Genomic DNA, 19,700 nt, shown 5'->3' with positions numbered 1-19,700 from the left:
GGCTGTGAAAGGGATTTTTTTATTAGTTGAAAGCTGCAATTGAACACAGTCGTCCTTATTATGTGAAAACACATTAGATAAACCCAGTATATATTTCAAGGGTGGCGGCACATCACGCATCTTCACCAGTGTGAGAATGAAGTACAAAACAGGCTTAAATGATACAAAAATAGACCATTTGTAGAAGATCGTGATTCACAGCCAAGTGGAAAACTATATGTATTTTCTCAGATATAAAGGCAAAATTCTCCTTAAAAACTATTTTTACAAACTGTACCGTTTAAAACAATAAAATTCACAGTTACAGGAATAAAAGTCGGAATCTCGCTACACAGTAGTTTCATGTTTCCACAAGCCAGTCTTAACATTCGCCGGAGTCTCCACGTTCAGTCTCTCTGAATCTTTGGCAGCTCCGTTTTGGCACGCTAAATTCAACCCGTAAGACTTTGGCTGGACCTCCAGTTCAATAGGGAGGGGCTGTTTTGGACAGTCTTTAGTTTGGCCGGTGACATCCGTCCCTGATCCCGTCCCCGACCCCTTCATGCTGCCGCTGAGCCCGTGGCCAAAACTTTTACTTAAACCGTTTTCCAGGCGCACATGTCCACCTTTGGCCCCTCCCTTGTCGAGGTGCCGCGATCGGCGGGGTAAACTGGTGCTGGCGTCGCTGCTGTCCTGTTGTAACTGGCTCTGCTGACGCTCACGGTACGCTAGGTACGCCGCGCGCCGAGTGTTGCGCGCCTGCACGCTGTCGTGATGGTGCTGGCGCTTGTGGGGGGCGCTTTGCACGCTGCCCTCGACGCTGGTGGGGACGTCAAAAGAGTACTCTCGCAAAACGGTGAGCCTGCTCGAGCGGTGTCCCCGTGACCTGTTTTTATGATGTCGCCCGGGGTGGCCATTAAGATTGCCTGTTCCCGGTAGGTTGTTGTTGACGGAGCTGGGGCGGTACTGGACTTCAAGAGGTGCGATGTGCATTTTTATCTCATTGTCTACTGATGGTTCGGTCAGGCTGTTGTCCAGTAAGGGGGGGACATTGGGTGTCGCAGGGTCCGCTTTGCACTGAGCAGCTTCTACCTGCAGATTGGTCAGTTTACAGCCCTGGGTGGAGTTACGCACACTTGGCACGCTCTTATTGGTGCAGGAAGATTCGGCACTGCTGGCCGCGCATTTTGCTGCCTCTCCATTTCCTCGGGCGGATGACGTGGATCCGCTGGACCCCGGAATTGGCACGAGCAGAGAGTCGACCTCTACATCAAAGTTACGTCGCCCCAGGCAACAGGCCCGTGACCAATGCTGACGCATGTCTTGTCGATTCACGCAGTGGTGGGCCACTAGAAACGCACCAAGCCCGAGAGCGGCAGCTCCGAACAGGCAGGCGAACACCAGGTCGGCCGGATATTCCTGGGACACGGCGAGGGCGCCGAACACCCACAGCACCGCATAAAGCAAAAGAGCCCCAGCCACACCGAGGAGCTGAGCAGCAAAAGTAAGTTCGTTCACCAGAGCCGACATCAGCATCTGCTGCGTGACAGCCACAGATGAGGACTCCAGGTGGCCGGGCGTAACTTCGGTGGCTTCTGTGACAGAGAGACGCTGCTGCTCTTCTGACGGCTCTTTGAGTTCGAAGCGGCGCTCAGGGTGTCGACGGAGCTGAATGAGAATGCTGAGGAAGTACATGCAGTCCACGAAAACGATAAAAGCTGCCGGTCCGTAAAAAGCGCCGAGACTTGGTTCCCATGCCATCCAACAACTGAAACCACAAAACACATGTAAATAATTGTACATTATTCAATAAAATCTGCAATTGTTTCAACTTTATTACTTTATATACATTTGTAACATTATACTTTATTTGTTAACCTTTGATGATCATTATATTTCAGCATACAAGGAATGCAAATGTTTTTTTTTTATAAACTAAGACATTAATTGGCAAAGAACATCGAAACATAATGGTACATTTCTATCTTATATGGTATATAATTTATATTGATTAATAAGATTTACAATTTATAAGTTGGGAATGATTACATTACATAGTAACCTGCAATTTCATATTTCAAACAGAGATGACGCTAGAGAGGCAAAATTTCCACTTTAAACAATTGGATTTAAGTTATAAATAAATAACCCATAAAATTAGAGATGTACAGATACTAAATATCTATAGTTTCTAACTTTCTGAATGTTATGAATTCATGTAATGACTAAAAATATTGAACATCAAACTGGTGATGTTTCTTAACATTTTCTATATACAGAGCAAAAATTCATTGCATTTTCATCTCCTCTTTTGATTGACAGGACATAGCAGCCCTAATCATTGGTTGTTTTTAAACCATCAGCCGATAGTGTGACCTATACTGATCATTGTCACGTCTAAACGACCTGATCCTTTATATAAAAATCTGTTCTTTGTTGAAATCACACAGAACAGATGAAAACAATGTACTTAATTGATCTCAAACATAATAAATAACTTCTCCTAAACACCCACTGTAAATCCATCTGATATATTATTTAAAGCAAGAATTATGTATCAGTCAATGTTTACACTGGTGGTATTAACGGGCTTCACATTATAGCAAGTAATAAAGCAGCAATGTGAGAATTGTTTCTGTGGCGTTTGGCGGAGCGTCTTCTGTTTCGTCACGGTAGCGTGAGATTAATTAAACCCCAAAGATCTCAGATGGTTTGGACTTCTTAAATTAAACTGTGCTGTTACAATCCAAACAGCTGCCACAAGTGAGAGAGGCTAGCAGACACAAGGTAGAGAGACATCTACCAAAAATAGATCATAATTAGGTTCACACAACTTCAGAGCGCCTGAACACTTCTCCTCCATAAAGTATTATTCTGCACTTTGCAGTGCGTGGGCATTAAGCTCCGTCAATAGCAAAAAGCAATTTCTCGCAGTGGAGAAAGACGATGAGATGACAGAACTGTTCACGGGGGATTTAGAAAGTGCCCTGAGGCTGATACAGGCTGTACATTTCGTGAGCCGCTCGACATGTGCACAGTGCTGGTAATAGAAATGCAGTTGGTACACCCTTACATTTCAACTCATGTGACTTAAAATCAATTTTATGCCATATTTTACATTCGACAGATGTCGTTTCCAAAGCAACTAACAGTGTATTTAAGCATTTGAACTTTGTATGCGACTTGCACGAGTCAGATTTGTTATTTTTTCTACAAACTAAAAATGAAATGTCTCAGCACTTCCACATAATGTGTTAATTTCATATTTTAAATACTGTCCACATATTTGGTGCAACATGCTGTATGTTTGGTTGATTTGCCTGTAATGAATCACTTGTTTTCTTCACACTTTTAAGTCGCTTTGGATAAAACCATCTGCTAAAAGCCCACACGAAAATGTATCCTTTAAAAAAAAAGATTTGACTTTATTTTCAAAAGCCATGTATTGTTCTCTTCATGTCAAGAGCCAGATTTAGTTATAAAAAATAATAAACAAGATTTTTTTATTTTATTGAAGCTTATCTTCATTTTGTAAGGCTAAGTTTGCATTTTACCACATCAACAAAAGTATCAACAGCAAATGTGGACAAGATGAAAACTTTGGAGGATTTTCATAAAGTTTGATTCGTTACGATTTCGAAAGACTTTTTACTTACTATGGTGCGTTGGCTTGACTGCCGTAGTTTTTAATGTTAGCCGCAGCTGTTATGCCACAGACAATGATCGGTATCCCTCCACCTATTAGATAGAATCTGTAAAAGAAAAAAAAACACTTTCAGCAGAGAAAATGTGACTCTGCCTGTCAAAATCCAGCCTAAGTAATTACGATATAATCTTGATTTCCTTAATATTGACTGAGTAGTTGAAATTATTGCCTGAAATCAAACCGAGGAGCATCTTATATTTAGATTGTGAGGCCTGGATTTCACAGACAGGCTCACAGATAACAGCACGTAATATTTACATGGCACAATTGTTATTAAACCATGATTTATAAACACAAAAAATGAGTTAGTTTTCTGTGGCATCATTACTGATATCTAGTGGAGAGAAGGTGAACTACATTCATATGGTCAGAAGAATCCCACGTGCATATTTAACCTCAGTCTTGTTTTACCCCAAAACTTAAAACTGGGATAAATTACAAGCACATCTATAGCACTAACCATCAGGCCTTGGCTTGTGATTTATTCATCGCATTAAACTTTGTCTTTAAAGGGATAGTTCACCCAAAAAGGAGAATTCTGTAAACATTACTCGCCCTCAGATTTTTCCAAACCTGTAAAAATTGTGTTGTTCTGCTGAACAAACTGTAAGGTATTTGCAAGAATGTTAGTTACCAGAACGATCTCATCCCCCATAGACTCCCATAGTATACTTTGGAAGTTAATGGGGATGAGATCAGTTCTGTTACTGACATTCTTCCAAATATCTTCCTTTGTGTTCATCAGAACAAAGAAATGTATACAGGTTTGGAACAACCTGGAGTGAATAAATGATGATAGAAATTTCATTTTTTGAAGATATCATCACGTACCTTAGCATTGGTCTGGGTGGAGGTGGAGGTTCGTCCAGGTCCTCGTAACGTTTGGCCTTTCTCGTCACCTGCTTGTAGATGTTGCGTGCTGTTACACCCGACCACAAAGCCGTAGCCAGCGTAGAGTAATGCAGCACTATCCCCACCTTAAGAACATCACAAGAAGTTAAGAAAACAGACCACATCTCAGACATCTCAGAAACCAAACATTCTCAAAAGGGTTTATGGTTACTGCATTCTTCATATCGAATTTCTGCTTGCTTTATGTAATGATGTCAAATAAACTATGCAAGCAGTATATTGATGAAAAAACAGGTGACACGTACCGCTTGGCAAACACTGGCGTTGTACGTTTGGTTGATGCCGCCCACAAACACAGCACAGGTGAGGAGAATATGCAAGCACAGGTTAACCAGCATGTGCCAACACTTTTTACTGATCCTCACAGACCTGCGAAAAACATCAAAACATGAGCACCCATGAACTCATAAGTGAAAAATTTATCATTTTTATATGACAAATGGCTCGACCAAAAATTTAGGTTCTGAAGGTTCTCGTAACAAATCATTTTCTTCTATTTAAAAATTATTTCATTTTTCTGAATATGGTATTTATTATCATTATTTACAGGTATGTGTTTGGATAAAATGATACATTTCTACTAGCAATACTTTTTAACCAAATTTCTAATAAAAATATTGTTTTTATTTGCAGATAAACATGTGAAAATAACAGAAAAGATGACAAGTTCAAGTTCTTATTCACTTTTAAGCAACACAACAGTTATATTCATATGTGCTTTTTTCATGTGTCTTTTCATGCTGTCAGTCTTTCACATTACTGTTGGATGACTTCATGTCACTTCTGAGGTTTATTGAGATTAAACAGACACTGGACAGGAATGACCACATTGCATCTAGAAATGCTGATAAAATGAACATTTGGAATGGTCACTTTATTTTGCACATGTATATAGAGGCAAAGTTTCAGGTCTTACTTGTGATGGTAGATGTAACTGACTATGACAGACAGCAGGCAGACAACCAGCACGACGGCTGTGGCGTAGATAACCGGGTGAAGGGGGTTAAAGCTGTACGCGTCGTACCCGGTCCTGTTAAGATCCTGTATAACACAAGTACATCAAAAGATTGCATCTGCACATGCATTTCAACACCCCGTCATTTGGGTTCATCCTTTTGTTCTGGAAAGTGCACAACGAGTGTCAAGGACGGATGAGAAGATCCAATTACAAACAGGTTTAATGCCAACGGCTCATGGTTTATGTCAAACACGGAGGAAAATTACATTTCAAATCAACCCGCCGCAAAAAAATGAAGGTTTAAAAGCTGCCCTGAAATCCTAAATAATTACATGACAAGAGGATGAGGATGGGAACATCGGAATCCAGTAATAATTCGGCACATCCTTATTGTTACTTCTGGCTGTAAGCTTAGCAAAGTGACATTATTCAACCCACACAGTACTTCTCTTTCACACATACATCTAGTTGCACTCAGAAAGCATTTTTATACCTAAGTATTGTCTATATTATTAGACAGAAAATGTATAAGCATGCATATTTGTAACTAATCATACGATCAAGTAACTTTCCCTGAAACCAAAAATATGTCCTTTCCTAAAACACAAAAGCAATGTGACCATGGCAAATGCACGGAAGGAAGATATTTCAGAGATTTAAAATACAAAAGCGGATATTAAAATACAGAGGTGATGCTTTTGCTCAAACAAAAGAGAAAAGTTTGGATCCTTGATATTTGCTTAGTTTGGGTTCTTTAAATTCTGTTCATTGGTTCTATTAGGATGGCCCAAATACATTTTTTGAAATGATACCATGTATTGTATTCATCTCTGTATGTATTCTATAAATAATTTAGTTTTTATATATCTTATTTTATGTAAAGCTGCATTGAAACAATGCAACATTGTAAAAAAGCACTGTATAAATAAACTTTAATTGAATTGGCTTCTAAAATAGGCTTAAGACTACCTTGGACACAGACTGACAAACTTGACTATAAAACAGATTGCTTATGATTGTAAATCAACTGATCATATATGTTATATATAAATGAATCCTAACTCACTCTTATGTTGCTTGAAACCTGTAAAATGTTTTCTTTTTTAGAAAAAGTGATGGGAAGCGGTTTCTCAATTAAAGGCGATACAATTATCATGTACTATTATACTATTCGCTGGACAATCAATTTAACAACATCTTACCATCAGTAAAGCGTAGTTATTCAATGAATCGCAGGACATTGTGGTGAAGTTGTCATCCTGATGGGTGATTCGACAGCCGTCGCTCTGCCAGCCACCCTGTCCTCCCAGAAGACTAAAGTTCCAGCAGGCGGGAACGGCATCTGATCCGTGCAAGAAGCGTCTCATGGTCGTGTTCACCGGACTCAGCAGGTTCCTCAGTGAGAAGCCCTCTGAAGAACATGAGAATGTGCGATTCGATAAATTCATGTTATAAAACACAAACACAACATAACCAAATACTGTATGTGAAAGATTTCTCCCTCAACTAACTCCTTTTTAAATGACGGCGCTTTAGTTTTTACGAAATAAAAGAGTTTGCCATTTCGTGTTGTATAAAGTTAAAGGACCAGACCGGCTTAAAGAACCATGGAAATTTAGCGGCATCTAGTGGTCTTGTTTCGAATTGCAACCAAGGGCTCCCTCCACCCCCTCCCTTTCGAAGCACTACAGCGGATGACACAGAACTAACATGTCGAAGGAAATACGATGCTGAGTGAGGTAATGATTTTAGGAAACACAAAGCAGTTTGTCCGTTTAGGGCTACTGTAGAAACAACATGGCGAATTGCATGTAAGGGGACCCGCAGGGTGTGTAGATAGAAATAGCTCATTCTTAGGTAATAAAAACATTATGCTTCATTATGTTAGGTCTTTATACACCTCTGAAGACATAGTTATGTATTTTATATTATTTTTATTATATTGCATTTCTGTCAATAGATCCTCCAAAAAATTACACACTGGCCCTTTAAGAACAACATATACAGACTACTGCCCCCAGCTGGTTTATGAGAGTAACTTTCATTCATGCAGGCAAAAATGTATAAGGTAGGCCTTCAACTAGTAGTCTCTGTCAGACTTCTATTTGAACATTCATTTGTCCGATTAGTACTATTAAAACTTTATAATTAATTTACAATGCTAATTGAGAAAAAATCCAGAAGCGTCATCTTACCGATCTCCGTGAGAATCACGGGGGTGACGACACTTCTCCTCTTGCTGCCGTCAATCAGGAGGGTGGAGTTTCCAATGGGCGGGAACAGTTTTCCATTGCGAAAGGCCAGTAGGTGGAGCTTATAAACGGCCTCCTCTGCCTGACCCGAGCGTCCCAGCGACGAGAAGAGAGACGGAGGAAGCTGCAGCGACGCCTCCAAGATGGTGTTCTGCAGATATGCAATAACGTCGCTGTCATAACATGATGGATATATTTTCTCCTTCACAAGATTACCGCATTATTGGAGTTCTGCGTTTGAGGAATCGCTCATCTCATGTTCTGTGACAAATCAACTGCAAAACTGCGCGGTACAGCATCACTTGAAAATCACACCAGAAGTTGACGCACAGGAAGTACCCAGGGGGTTCACCTGACGTTTAATGACTTACTTTGAGAGCGAGCGCTGATAGGTTGGTGGTGACGTTGCATTTGAAGCTGAGCTGACGGTCTGGGTTGATGTCGGGGTCCCTGGGGGCGAAGTGGGCCATGACCGCACGGTCCAGCGTGACCTTCTGGAACAGCGTGCATGTCATTCCGTTGAAGCTGCTGGCTTTGATGGCATGAGCCTCCAATGCAATATTATGAGAGTTCTGTTGAAAGGAGACAAATACATGAAGAATGGTTTCCAAAAACATGTAACATTATTCTATAATGCAAATATAAAAACACAATGTAATAATAATAATTAAAGCTGCAATTCTCAGTGATGCCTTTCAATCGCTACCTTACAACTCACAAGGGTCGAAGTCAAAAGAGGTCAAACTAACATTTTTCATGAATCGTTCTGGAGAGCTCAACTTTATACAATTATAATAAATTATTATTAAAAGCTCACCATTTCAAATTAAAAGAAAATAAATTCTGCATGAATTTTTTATGTACATGCTTAAGTGTTTCGTAGTTTTAAGAAAAAAAGTAATGGATTACAGCCTCAACGTGTTTTAGTTTCACCTAAAGTCCCAGTGAAATCAAAAATGACAATTCTTATTTTTCATGAAATATTGCAGCATTTACAGTTAATAAATAATCAATGTGGGTAATTTTCTTTTTTTAATTCATCTACCCTCATAATCTGCAGTTAAAATATGAAAATGCACATTCGCCCTGAAATGACTATCCATCTAAAATGATGTAAATTAGTCGGCTTGGGCGGAGTATCCGTTAACTCCTCCCCTTCAATTGTCAGTCTTCAAGATCACTGCAACAGCTGTTTTTTCACATCCAATCAATACGCAGTGAAAAACGTAAGCCACACCCACTCATATTCTCATTTGATATTCCTTTTCACTTGGATAAGTGTCAGAATATGCTCTTAAACTTTTCGGGGCCGCTCAATGTCCCCTTTAGGGAATCCTTACAAACCATCATAATGTTTGACTGAAGATATGATTTTGGTACTCACAGTAGAATAAGCCAAAGCCCCGTTACTGAGCCTGAGAACAGGTATTCTCTGAAGACACTCGACGATACGAGAACAAGCTCTGGCCTCCTTCTGTGCCATCCATAACACCCGCTCATCAGCCAGCATCAAATTACTGGAGATATCCACCATCACATCTCCCAGCTGAAGGAGGAAAATGCAGTTAGAGACAATGCATGCGCACCCACCCGAAGAACATTGGCAATCCTCAGGGCGCACATTAGATCCACAATCAGACCACATACACACAGAAATTTGTGTTACACTCCCACCCCAGACGGGAAACCTTTTCACTTGGTTTCACACACAGACACACAAGAATGTAAACAGTCATATCGAATGAAAGAAATCTTGTGACCTAATCTCAAAATGAACTAAGAGGGCATTGAGTAAAAAGGATTTTGCATTTCTACACTTGAAGAACACAGTGCATATGCTGTGCATGGAATAAAAACAACCGTGAGGATTCTGGAACACTAAACAGCAGTTCTTTGTTACCTCTGCCATGAACGAGCACGACAAAATTCCTACATAACCATTGCAATGCACTGTAAAGTCAAAGTAACATTTTAGGTCAACTTTTCTCATGGCTATTCCTTAGAAAAGGAACAGTCTTTAATAGTAGAAATGTAGCAAACATGTTTTTTTTACTGATTATTGTAGTTTAAATACAAATACTCCTGTTAAACTGGATTCTGTGGTGAAACCATAGTAAATGTGTGGTTACTTTAGTTTTATTACAAATAAAAACAAAAACTACCTGAATTAAATATAACGGTATCCAATAGTAAACTGTAGTAAATTGTAATATAATACATTAGTGTACAGTCTAGTAATTATACTATAGCATAGCATACTATAATAACTATAGTATGCTGCAGTATTTTGTAGTAAAAACCATAGTAAATGGCTAAACTAGTAAATACTGTAGTATATTGTAATATAATATAATATTGTACTATAACATAGCATCATATAGTATTCTTTAGTAGAAAACATAGTAAATGGTTAAAATGTGGTAAATAGTGTAGTACACGATAGTAAACTGTAGTGCATCATAATATACTAAAATTGTACTAAAACCACAGAATACTATATTATACTAGAGTATTCTGCATTAATAACTATAGTAAATTGATCAACTGAAGTAAATACTGTAGTATGCAACAGTAAACTATAGCATATTGCAATATTGTACAGTACTCCATAGCAAAAATCATAGTAAAGGGATAAACTGTGGTAAATAATGTAGTACACGATAGTAAACTATAGTGAATCATAATATACTATAATTACTAAAACCCCAGAATACTTTATTATACTATGGTATTTTGCAGTAATAACTATGGTAAATGGATATACTGAGTAAATACTGAAGTAAATTAAAGTATTTACTTTAGTAAGGTGAATTTCCATCTGGGTGGAGCCAAAACAGGATGAAAACAGCAGACTAACACCCAAAAAACTGGCAACATCTTAAACATCTCAACAAACAGATTGCGATCTCTCTGAACACAGTTAAACTAGTGTAATTATGCTTATTTTCCATAAAAAAGTTGTGATGTCCAGCAAGTGGAGCATCACCTCACTTGGGCCTCAAAATGTACAAACATTTTTTCATTTTGCAGCCTGAGCACAGAAATTTAATAACGTTCCGGCAATATTCTAGATGTTGAATGATGCGCAGGTGTTACATGATAACACTTCCCCCTCAACACCATGAGCGAGGAAACCTGACTCTGAAAAACAGACGTGACGTTCCTCTGTGGCCCTGTGTCCAAATCCCTCCATTCTGATGTTATCTTCTCCTCTTTCTTTCCTGATTTTCTAACAGATTTGACTGTAAATTTGTTCATCATACAGACACAAAGTGAGCGGGGTACAGAGACGCCGGTTTAGAAGTTCTGATTGGAGACATTTTGTGATTTCTTTTGCACTGTGACTGTGTTAGTGAGATGTTTATTTGACATTGTCACTGTTGTTTGTGGGAAAGCTTTCAGGTAGAGAATCGCTTTTGAGAGCCGAGATAAAGCCTTTGATTCAAAGAACAAGTATTCAATGATTTTTTTGTCCTTTTAATAAAAACGGTTTCTTTTTTCTGGTGGTCTATCAAAACGGTTTGTTAGTGCAATTCTTAATTCGAAAGAGAGAAATTCTTATGTGATAAAGAAAGCCAAAATATTAAATATAAGAATTTTGGGTATATCTAAGTGGTCTTAAAAATCTCTTATTTGTTTCTGGGCATCTTAACTGATGGTTAAGTTTCACTATCTATTTTTGATTTAAAGGGGTCATATATACACACATCTTGATTTAATGCATTGTTATTAAAATGAAAACAATATAATCCCAACATGATGTCATATTTGATTTACCTCTTTGTATTTCTCTGCAAACCTGCCGATCTTCTCGATCATTTCTGCTACGAAGATCACATCCATCTTGTCTGAGAAGTTAGGCGCCTCTGCGGTGTAAACCAACAGCTGCTGTGCAATCTGAACCGCATTGGTCAGATTCAAAGGCATCTGTACGCAGAGAAAACCCAAACATGTCTCATTATAAACCAACAGAAACCTGAATACATTACTTTATTAACCTGGTTGAAAAATGACAAATGGGTTAACAAATTGCAAAGTAGCGACAGTAAACTAAACAAGCGACCCGCTACCTGGTTGATGATGTAAAGCACACGTGTGACATCTTTGGTATATTCACAGCGTGAATAGTCCTCCTCCGCCCACTGCCCGCCCCGGTCACAACGCCTCCACGCCCGCCGCTCCTCCGCCGAGCTGCCTGAATAGATGCCCGTACCGGTCACCTGACGTTTACAGGGAAGGTACGCAGTGATGCCGGCCAGTGTACGAGGCCACCTGACAAACAAAAAAACGTTAGGGCAATTCCAGCATTATGGATGTGACATTTGCAGTCAAAACATGGAAAGTAATCTCTCAATATATTGAGCCATACATTATCTAATATACATTAGAAAAATATCAGCATATTCATTTTTTTATTATTTAAGATGAGAGAACTGTACACTTACATGAATGAGACTAAATTAAATGCATTGAAATACACAAACCAAAAGCAATAATACCCAACAAAGGATGACTCTTCGTGAAACGTAAAATAAAATAGTTATTGAGTTGAGTTTTTTTATATATTCAAAAAATGTCTACAATTGTACAAAATAAGCCAGCTAGACATGATGCCCTACGAATTATCTCCATCACCTGATCTTTCACCACTAGAGTGCGGTGAAGAGCTAAAATAACAAAGCAAATATTTATTTTGATATTGACTGCATGAATTTATATTCTCTCTAATACATAATTCACAGGCGTATGCTGTTCACATTCATTTATATATTATAAGATCAATATACAGTTGATATAACAATATATGTATTATATTATATAAATAAATATAATGCGAGTTGATATACAATCAGACAATATCATATCATATGCCAAATAGGAAAACAATCTAAAACCAATAATAGTTCAAAAATGATCTTAGTCTTAAAGCGATAGTTCACCCAAAAACAATATCCTCTCATCGCTTGCACATCCTCATGTCATTCCCAAACCTGTATGACATTCTTTCTTCTGCATAACACAGATGAAGATATAAAAAAACGCTGGTAACCAAACAATACCGGATCTTATTGACTCAATTGTACAGACACAAAACCATCGAGACATTCTTCAAAACATCTTCCTTTCAGCTCCACAAAAGAAAGAGTCATCTACAGGTTTTGAATGACATGAGTGTGAATAAATGACAAAATTGTCATTTTTGAGCGAACTGCACCAAACTTGAAACAAATAAATGCTGAGAGTGTATAAATCTGATTTTGTGTTCCCTAGAATCACCTGTAATCGCCCTTGTTGTTTGACACCCGGTCCGGCAGGCAGTACTTAGCAGAACTCTCCAAAACTACAATGTGGACCGTCCTAGTGTTGTTTCCTCGACTGGTGCGCACTCGACACTCCCAGTTCCCAGTGAATCCCGGCTGGATGTTGGAGATGGTCAGAGCGCTGTGCCAAGACAAATACAATTTATTATTCACTCTGACATGTGCATTTATTCAATGAGCGAAGATGTTTATAGACAGCGACAAATGAGATGAATACACAGAGAAGCGATAAAACAATACAAGTAGCATTAGCACACTAGCGTTTTGAAAACCTTGATTTTTAGTTGCTGTCATTTCGTCTCCCACATATCCTCATTAAAATCCGGGAGTTTCCCACACAATGTTGTAAATCATTCATCCATATTTCTGGCATACACAACCTCACGCTCCAAGGCAAACATCGTTCAAGGTAAGTGACTGATGTATTTCTAGTGTGCAGTATTGGGTTTAATCCCCGGTTTCCATTACCTGGCTATCAGCGAGCAGTTCTGCACCATGCTTTTCTCTATGTAGATGCCCTGCGTGGCATCAGGTTCCACCATCTTCCCATCCTGATACCACAAAACCTGCATGTCCTCGTCCACGAAAGAGGCCGTGCAATGAAACGGCAGGCTGTCCCCCTGAAAGACGATCTGGTGTTGGGACGGCGTCATCTGGAACGAGGGGAGCTCGAGGGGCGTGTCTGAACAGGAGTTTGAGACAACAGAACCGTGAGACGAGAGAAAGAAACACGAAAGTTACAAGAACATCGCATCAAGTTCATGGAAAAAGACTGCGGTGAGCCACGGATGACTGCTATGCGCAGAAGATATTCACAAGGGATCTGAGAACACTTTCTCTGGTAAGAAAGTCAGGTCCAATATTAACAATGTGATGCTGCGGAGCTTTTGTTGCTTGGATCGCTTTCAGTCTATGTAAGAGCAACGGTCTCTCAAAAATCACTGATGTCTTGTTAGAAGCAAAATGAGTTATTATTGTGTGATAAAAGATCTGTTTGACCTCACAAAACAGATATATAGCTGTGCAACATGTTTTATATCACGGACTGACTGCTAAGACGTAGCGACACTTTAGACTTCATATTACACAACATCAATAAATATTTTTAAAATGATTAATCGATGTGTAGAATAGTACTTGATGAAAGTGTCACCAAAAACTGTTTATTTTGTTTTTGTATGTTTCTTATTGTTAACTGCTATCCATTTATATATTGTTTACTTTTTTATGGTTCTGTCTTAATATTGCTGGGTGTGTTTTTGTTTATTCCAAAAAAGAAAGAAAAAACTTACTAAAACCAATAACAGGGACATTGAGTCATCTTGACCTTGCCAATAATTTACTAAAAAAAAGGGATAGTGCACCCCAAAATGTTCGATGCCATACAGGAGCTTTCCGGGCCTCGTACACGTCATGGTAATTCTCACTGTCAAGATCCAGAAAAGTACTGAATTCAAATAGAGCATCTGATCATGGTGGTTCAACTGAATTTTTATAAAGCGACGAGAATACTGTATGTGCGCAAAAGAAAAACATATTCATCTCTCCCCTGTCAGTCTCTGACACGTGTTCACATGACCACCACGAGCCATGTGCATCCAGGCTTTGCCCCAACATATGCGCATGCAGCGTTCTAGTCTTTAACCCAGATGTGCATGCGGCATGGTGACCTCGTGGTGCATGCATGAGGGTAGACACATGCGCCATGCAGCGTTCAGCGCACAACCCGGATGCGCAAGCGTAATGTTGCTCTGATCAACGCCGTCGTAGACTGACAGGGAAGAGAAGAATATATTGATTAAAGTTGTTATTTTGTTTTCTTTTCGCGCATTTAAAAGTACTCTCGTCACTTCATTAAAATCAACAATGTCTTTAGTACTTTTCTGGAGCTTGACAGTGAGATGATGTCTATGAGGAGGCCTAGAAAGCTCATGGAGGTCATTTAAAATATCTTTAATTCGATTTTTGAACTATTCCTTTCATATAAATATCAGTGATATAAAAAATAAATAAACAAATATGAAAAACTAACGTACTTAAGCACTTTGTTGGCATAATGGAGCTAGGAGAGAGCTAGGAGGCCACGTGTGTGTTTTCTTACCACAGTTGAGTGTTTCAGGTCTGAGGTTGGGTATAAGTTGACCCTGTAGAGAACGAGGGAACGAGCAGCGGGTTTCCTTCACCCCCACCCCTTTCTCTTTGATCCAGACCACCAGCCATTGCAGGTTACAGTCACACAGGAGATAAGGGCTATCAAACTCCCTAAAACATATACAGTACGTTACAGAATAAATGAAAAACAGCAACCACATCAAAGCTTCTTTATTGATAAGATCAGGAGAACATTCCTTTCTGTAAAGAGATGCGAGGTCAGGGGATGTAATACATTAGAGAGGGGGTAAACTCTAGACCTTCTCTTACATCTGTCGTGTTTGAAGACAATGTTATGATGTCATATGTTTCAGTTACTAAATTGAGAGACCAGGGCTAGCTATCACGCTTTTTACTGCTGTGAATATTTTGAATATATTGAATCCACGTCATTTCATGTGCAAACATTTATCTTAAAATATTGACGACAAAACAGTTAAATGGGGACCCTGTCATTGAATAGAATATTACAGGCGTTTCAGCAAAAATATATATATGGCAATACAATTATGTTATTTAAAAAAGCTTCATGCACGATCAGCCAAAATACTTCACTAATAAGAAAAAAATCGGCACACTGCCACTGCTTCTCTCAATATTGTTTATTAAAAAATGTTTCAACCACCAAAGTGTATTTTTGTTAAAACAATAATGAAACTCAAACATGTAAAATACTACAAAATCAAACCACTGTTATGGACAAAAAATATGAAACTGTGCAATTATATATAGTTAAGAATAGTTCTTAAGATATGTGACAACTAGCCCCAGTCTCACCTATCTTAGAATCTTAGATCTTAGAATGCTATACGTTTCATCGGGACATTGAAGTTTTGATTGCAATACCACTTACAGTATTTTCAGAGAGCCAAGGCTATCAAAGATCCCTTGTGAGAGCGACGAAAACTTGTTCTCTGAAAGATTTCTGTAACAAAAGGGATGAATCATCAGGATGAACCATAGACAAGATTTCACATAGACAGTGAGGTTAACATACATGTGATAAAGATATTGTATAAGACGTGTCCTGAACATTGTGGTTTGGTTTGAGAATTGTTTTAACAGTGAAGAAACACATTTCTATAATATTCTGCAGCATAAATATCTTCACTGATGTGTTATATCTGATGTGAAACTTCATGAATGATTGCTTTAATTCAAATAGAATCTATTACCATATGCAACTAAAATCCCCATGAGAAATAGTTTGTGTTTTTAATTTTCCCTTTATACCCTTGACATCACTTTTATTTGGGGTGAAATCTCTCCTAATTGTTGTTATAATTGAAATGACTGGATGAGGTATAATCTCCACCTTTACCTGGTGAAGACGACATTCATTAATCTAATCTGCAGCTGTTCATGAACCCATGGGAAGTCAACGATAACATGCTCATCCAACAACACCTGTTATGAGTTTTAGCATTCTGTGAAGGGTTTTAGGGCTAATGAATGCGCGCCAATTAACTTTCTGTCCTTTAAACAAGAATCTAATGAAAATAATGGGAGTAAATATGATTTCTTTATTTACAACGAGTAAAAACATCAAAAATCACAATTCGACCCCAATACATCAACTTCTGCTGCAACTGCCAATAGCAAACAGAGAAATATCTCGTGCCAGAGAAACATTTCTTGCCAGTTCCGTAAACTCTATTTGGCTAAATATTTTGTTTACAAAATGTTTTTATTCAATTCAAGTTTATTTATATAGTGCTTTTCACAATGTGCATTGTTCCAAAGCAGCTTTACAGAGGCAAACGGGAAAAACAGAAAAGGTAAAACACAGCACAGTGCATGGTGTTTATAGAACAAGCAAGATCATTCTAATGAATAATATCGAATTAATAAATAAATAAATGCAGTTTGCCGGAGAGCAAGCCAACACTGCCCTGCTGTGGAGAACAATCTCTCTCTCTACACAGGGGCTTGTCCACACCGGGACGAGACGCGTTTATCGTCGGTGTTTAATGCCTCGTGACTGACGTGCAAACCTGCAGGTGTAAAAGCATCATTTAAAAATAACGCCTCAGGCTCGTCTTTTTTACGCGCCGTGCTATAAAATGACTGGGCAATGAGATTGGTGATTTTGTTCACGTACTTGGAGCTGCTGAAGTTTCAGTAAAACACAACTTGGTGGCACTCAAGCACCAATCGGTCTTACCGAGCAAACATTAACGAAGTTAAATACTTCTTCTGCTTGACAAGCAAATGTCAGAAGCATAAAGTTGCGCCACCTTGTGTTTTTTCATTACGCGCCATCTATGTCAGGAAGCGAATTTACACGTTCACTCTGCATATCGCCAGTGAAAATCGCTTGGGTTAGAATGCCGAAAAACGTCACGAAAACAACTGGTGATAAGCATGTGCGATTTTGGTCCCGTTGTGTACAAGCTTTAAGACTCAATCTCTTTCCCTGTTAAATTGTACCTGTCACAAAAATACAAAGACCGATATTGTGATTCACAAATTATGTTTGTGGCTTAATACAAAATTGATTCAACATGTGTTATTAAAGTCCTGTAAAAGTTTCCGCTGTTAAAGACACACAAGCAATTCTAGATGTTTTCTTTACCCGAATCCGTTTGTACTTCTTGGATCAAAGTTTGAATTATAGTTTATAAACCATCATATATTACAAAAATTAACAGCCAACTGGCATTATTCACCAAGGCCAGTCTTTACTCACATTCTATGCTTGGCGAGTGTTCATTTTGGACCCTGGAAATACTTAATTTTAACTACGTTGAACCATAATGAAGCCATCAATTTATAGAAGAAATTAAAACAAGACTTACAGTTTAATGAGGTTGGAGAGACCTTTAAAAACGTCCACATGCAGGCAGCCAATCAGGTTTTTCGACAGGTCTCTGTGAAGTATGAAGGATAAGGGAACATGTCATGTTTAAACTGGTTCACATACAGGTATCATACAAGTCAGTTGCCTTGGTTTGTTATTCTTAAATGGGTGATTCTGACAAAATCTTGGTTTCAAGATGTCAAACATGATTAACTTAAAAACACTCAAACAGACGTTCATTTTTTATTCATTAAAAACACATGACATGTTTAAAAGCATTCATTTCCAAAATATTACTGATAGTTTAACTCAATTTTAAAAACTTTTTTTTTTACAAAAAAGACCTAATAAATCGTTACCATAACCATTTAAAATGATTAATCCCATAGCATGTTTTGCTAAACAACATGGTTTTTAATCAATCATACATAAGAAAACATTAATGAATTATATTTTAAAAGTAAAGTTTTCATGTAACTTTTTTTAATGCAGAAATCTATCTGCATTGCTAATACGAATGAAAAGGTCAAGAAAAATATTCAACTTTTAATTAACTAGAAAAATATAAATGAATCTGTTAACCCATTTAAAAGATAGTGGTAGATGTGTTTCTTCAAATAAACTTAAATTATGGTCTGTATTTTAATATTTTATATTAACTGTACTAAATGAAATTAACACTGTTTAACAGTTACCGATTTTAGGTGGTGGGTTCGATTCCCAGGAAATGTACTGACAAAAAATATATTTTTTTTTATTTAAAGACCAGATGTTTAATAATTGGCTAAAATCAGAATAATGTTTGATATATATATCTGAACAGAAACCTTTTCAATACAAAAGTATTTCAACCGTACTTTTCATCTTTGCAAAAACTACTTTACGAAGCACAGAGTGAAATAACAGGAACTGTAGTAAGATAAACTCACTATAAAGATGGAAAGTATGTTCATAGCAAGAAAGAATAAAACACTTAGAAATAAATATTAACACTTCTAAATGAAAACGCAATAACTGTTCAGTAGACTTTTAAGTTTTTGCTTTGTCTTTTTGTTTCTCTGAGATTTTCCTGGGGACCCCCTTGAATCTTCTGGAGGCCCCTCGAGTTTGAAAACACCTTCTCTAGATAATGTTCAAGGAATGCATTTGCAGATAACATTCTCTAAAGGTTCAGGACAATCTGACACTTTCTCTTCCACATCAAAATGATTGGAAAAAAGTAACCTTGGTAATAAAAAGGAAATATTTATCATGTGCACAGTCTGTAAAGGTGGCATGACAGCAAATCCTTTTCCAAGAAAGCTGCATACTTTTCTATCTTTTTGGCCCAAACACAGTTTATATTGGCATGCAGCGAGTCAAAATAAACAACTGTGCCAGAATGTGAATAGAGAATATATACAACCAAAAACTCACCACATACATACTCAACATACTTCACACTACATAAAATACTGAACAAACTCTACACCCTTATTTCTTCTCCCAAAGTCTCTCGCTTTCAACAGTTTGCGCACACCAGCATGCACACACAAAACCACTGACATGTGTTACAGTAGATAGCATCAGGCATGCTGTTTGGAGTACTGTCTGGAAATCGTCCATTTGGAGTGAGAGACCG

The 19,700-nt window shown here is 38.1% G+C and overlaps 1 protein-coding gene across 1 annotated transcript in view; it reads right to left on the bottom strand.

The window, feature by feature from the left end:
• Nucleotides 1–19,700, bottom strand: part of LOC130428839 (adhesion G protein-coupled receptor A3) — a 33,373-nt gene continuing 13,673 nt past the window's right edge. Inside the window, exons 4-19 of the mRNA XM_056757120.1 lie at nt 18,078–18,149; nt 16,133–16,204; nt 15,230–15,390; nt 13,597–13,810; nt 13,085–13,249; nt 11,878–12,079; nt 11,585–11,734; nt 9,192–9,353; nt 8,179–8,379; nt 7,751–7,958; nt 6,758–6,966; nt 5,514–5,638; nt 4,843–4,966; nt 4,517–4,662; nt 3,636–3,731; nt 1–1,747 (exon numbers count right to left, since the gene is read on the bottom strand). Coding sequence (XP_056613098.1) covers nt 328–1,747; nt 3,636–3,731; nt 4,517–4,662; nt 4,843–4,966; nt 5,514–5,638; nt 6,758–6,966; nt 7,751–7,958; nt 8,179–8,379; nt 9,192–9,353; nt 11,585–11,734; nt 11,878–12,079; nt 13,085–13,249; nt 13,597–13,810; nt 15,230–15,390; nt 16,133–16,204; nt 18,078–18,149 — 3,727 coding nt within the window. The 3' untranslated portion in view covers nt 1–327. The remainder of the gene's footprint in view (nt 1,748–3,635; nt 3,732–4,516; nt 4,663–4,842; nt 4,967–5,513; nt 5,639–6,757; nt 6,967–7,750; nt 7,959–8,178; nt 8,380–9,191; nt 9,354–11,584; nt 11,735–11,877; nt 12,080–13,084; nt 13,250–13,596; nt 13,811–15,229; nt 15,391–16,132; nt 16,205–18,077; nt 18,150–19,700) is intronic.

Source organism: Triplophysa dalaica, chromosome 1, assembly GCF_015846415.1.
Source record: "Triplophysa dalaica isolate WHDGS20190420 chromosome 1, ASM1584641v1, whole genome shotgun sequence".
NCBI lineage: Eukaryota > Metazoa > Chordata > Actinopteri > Cypriniformes > Nemacheilidae > Triplophysa > Triplophysa dalaica.
The sequence above is the reverse complement of the archived record's forward strand: the minus strand, read 5'-3'. Positions and strand labels throughout refer to the sequence as shown.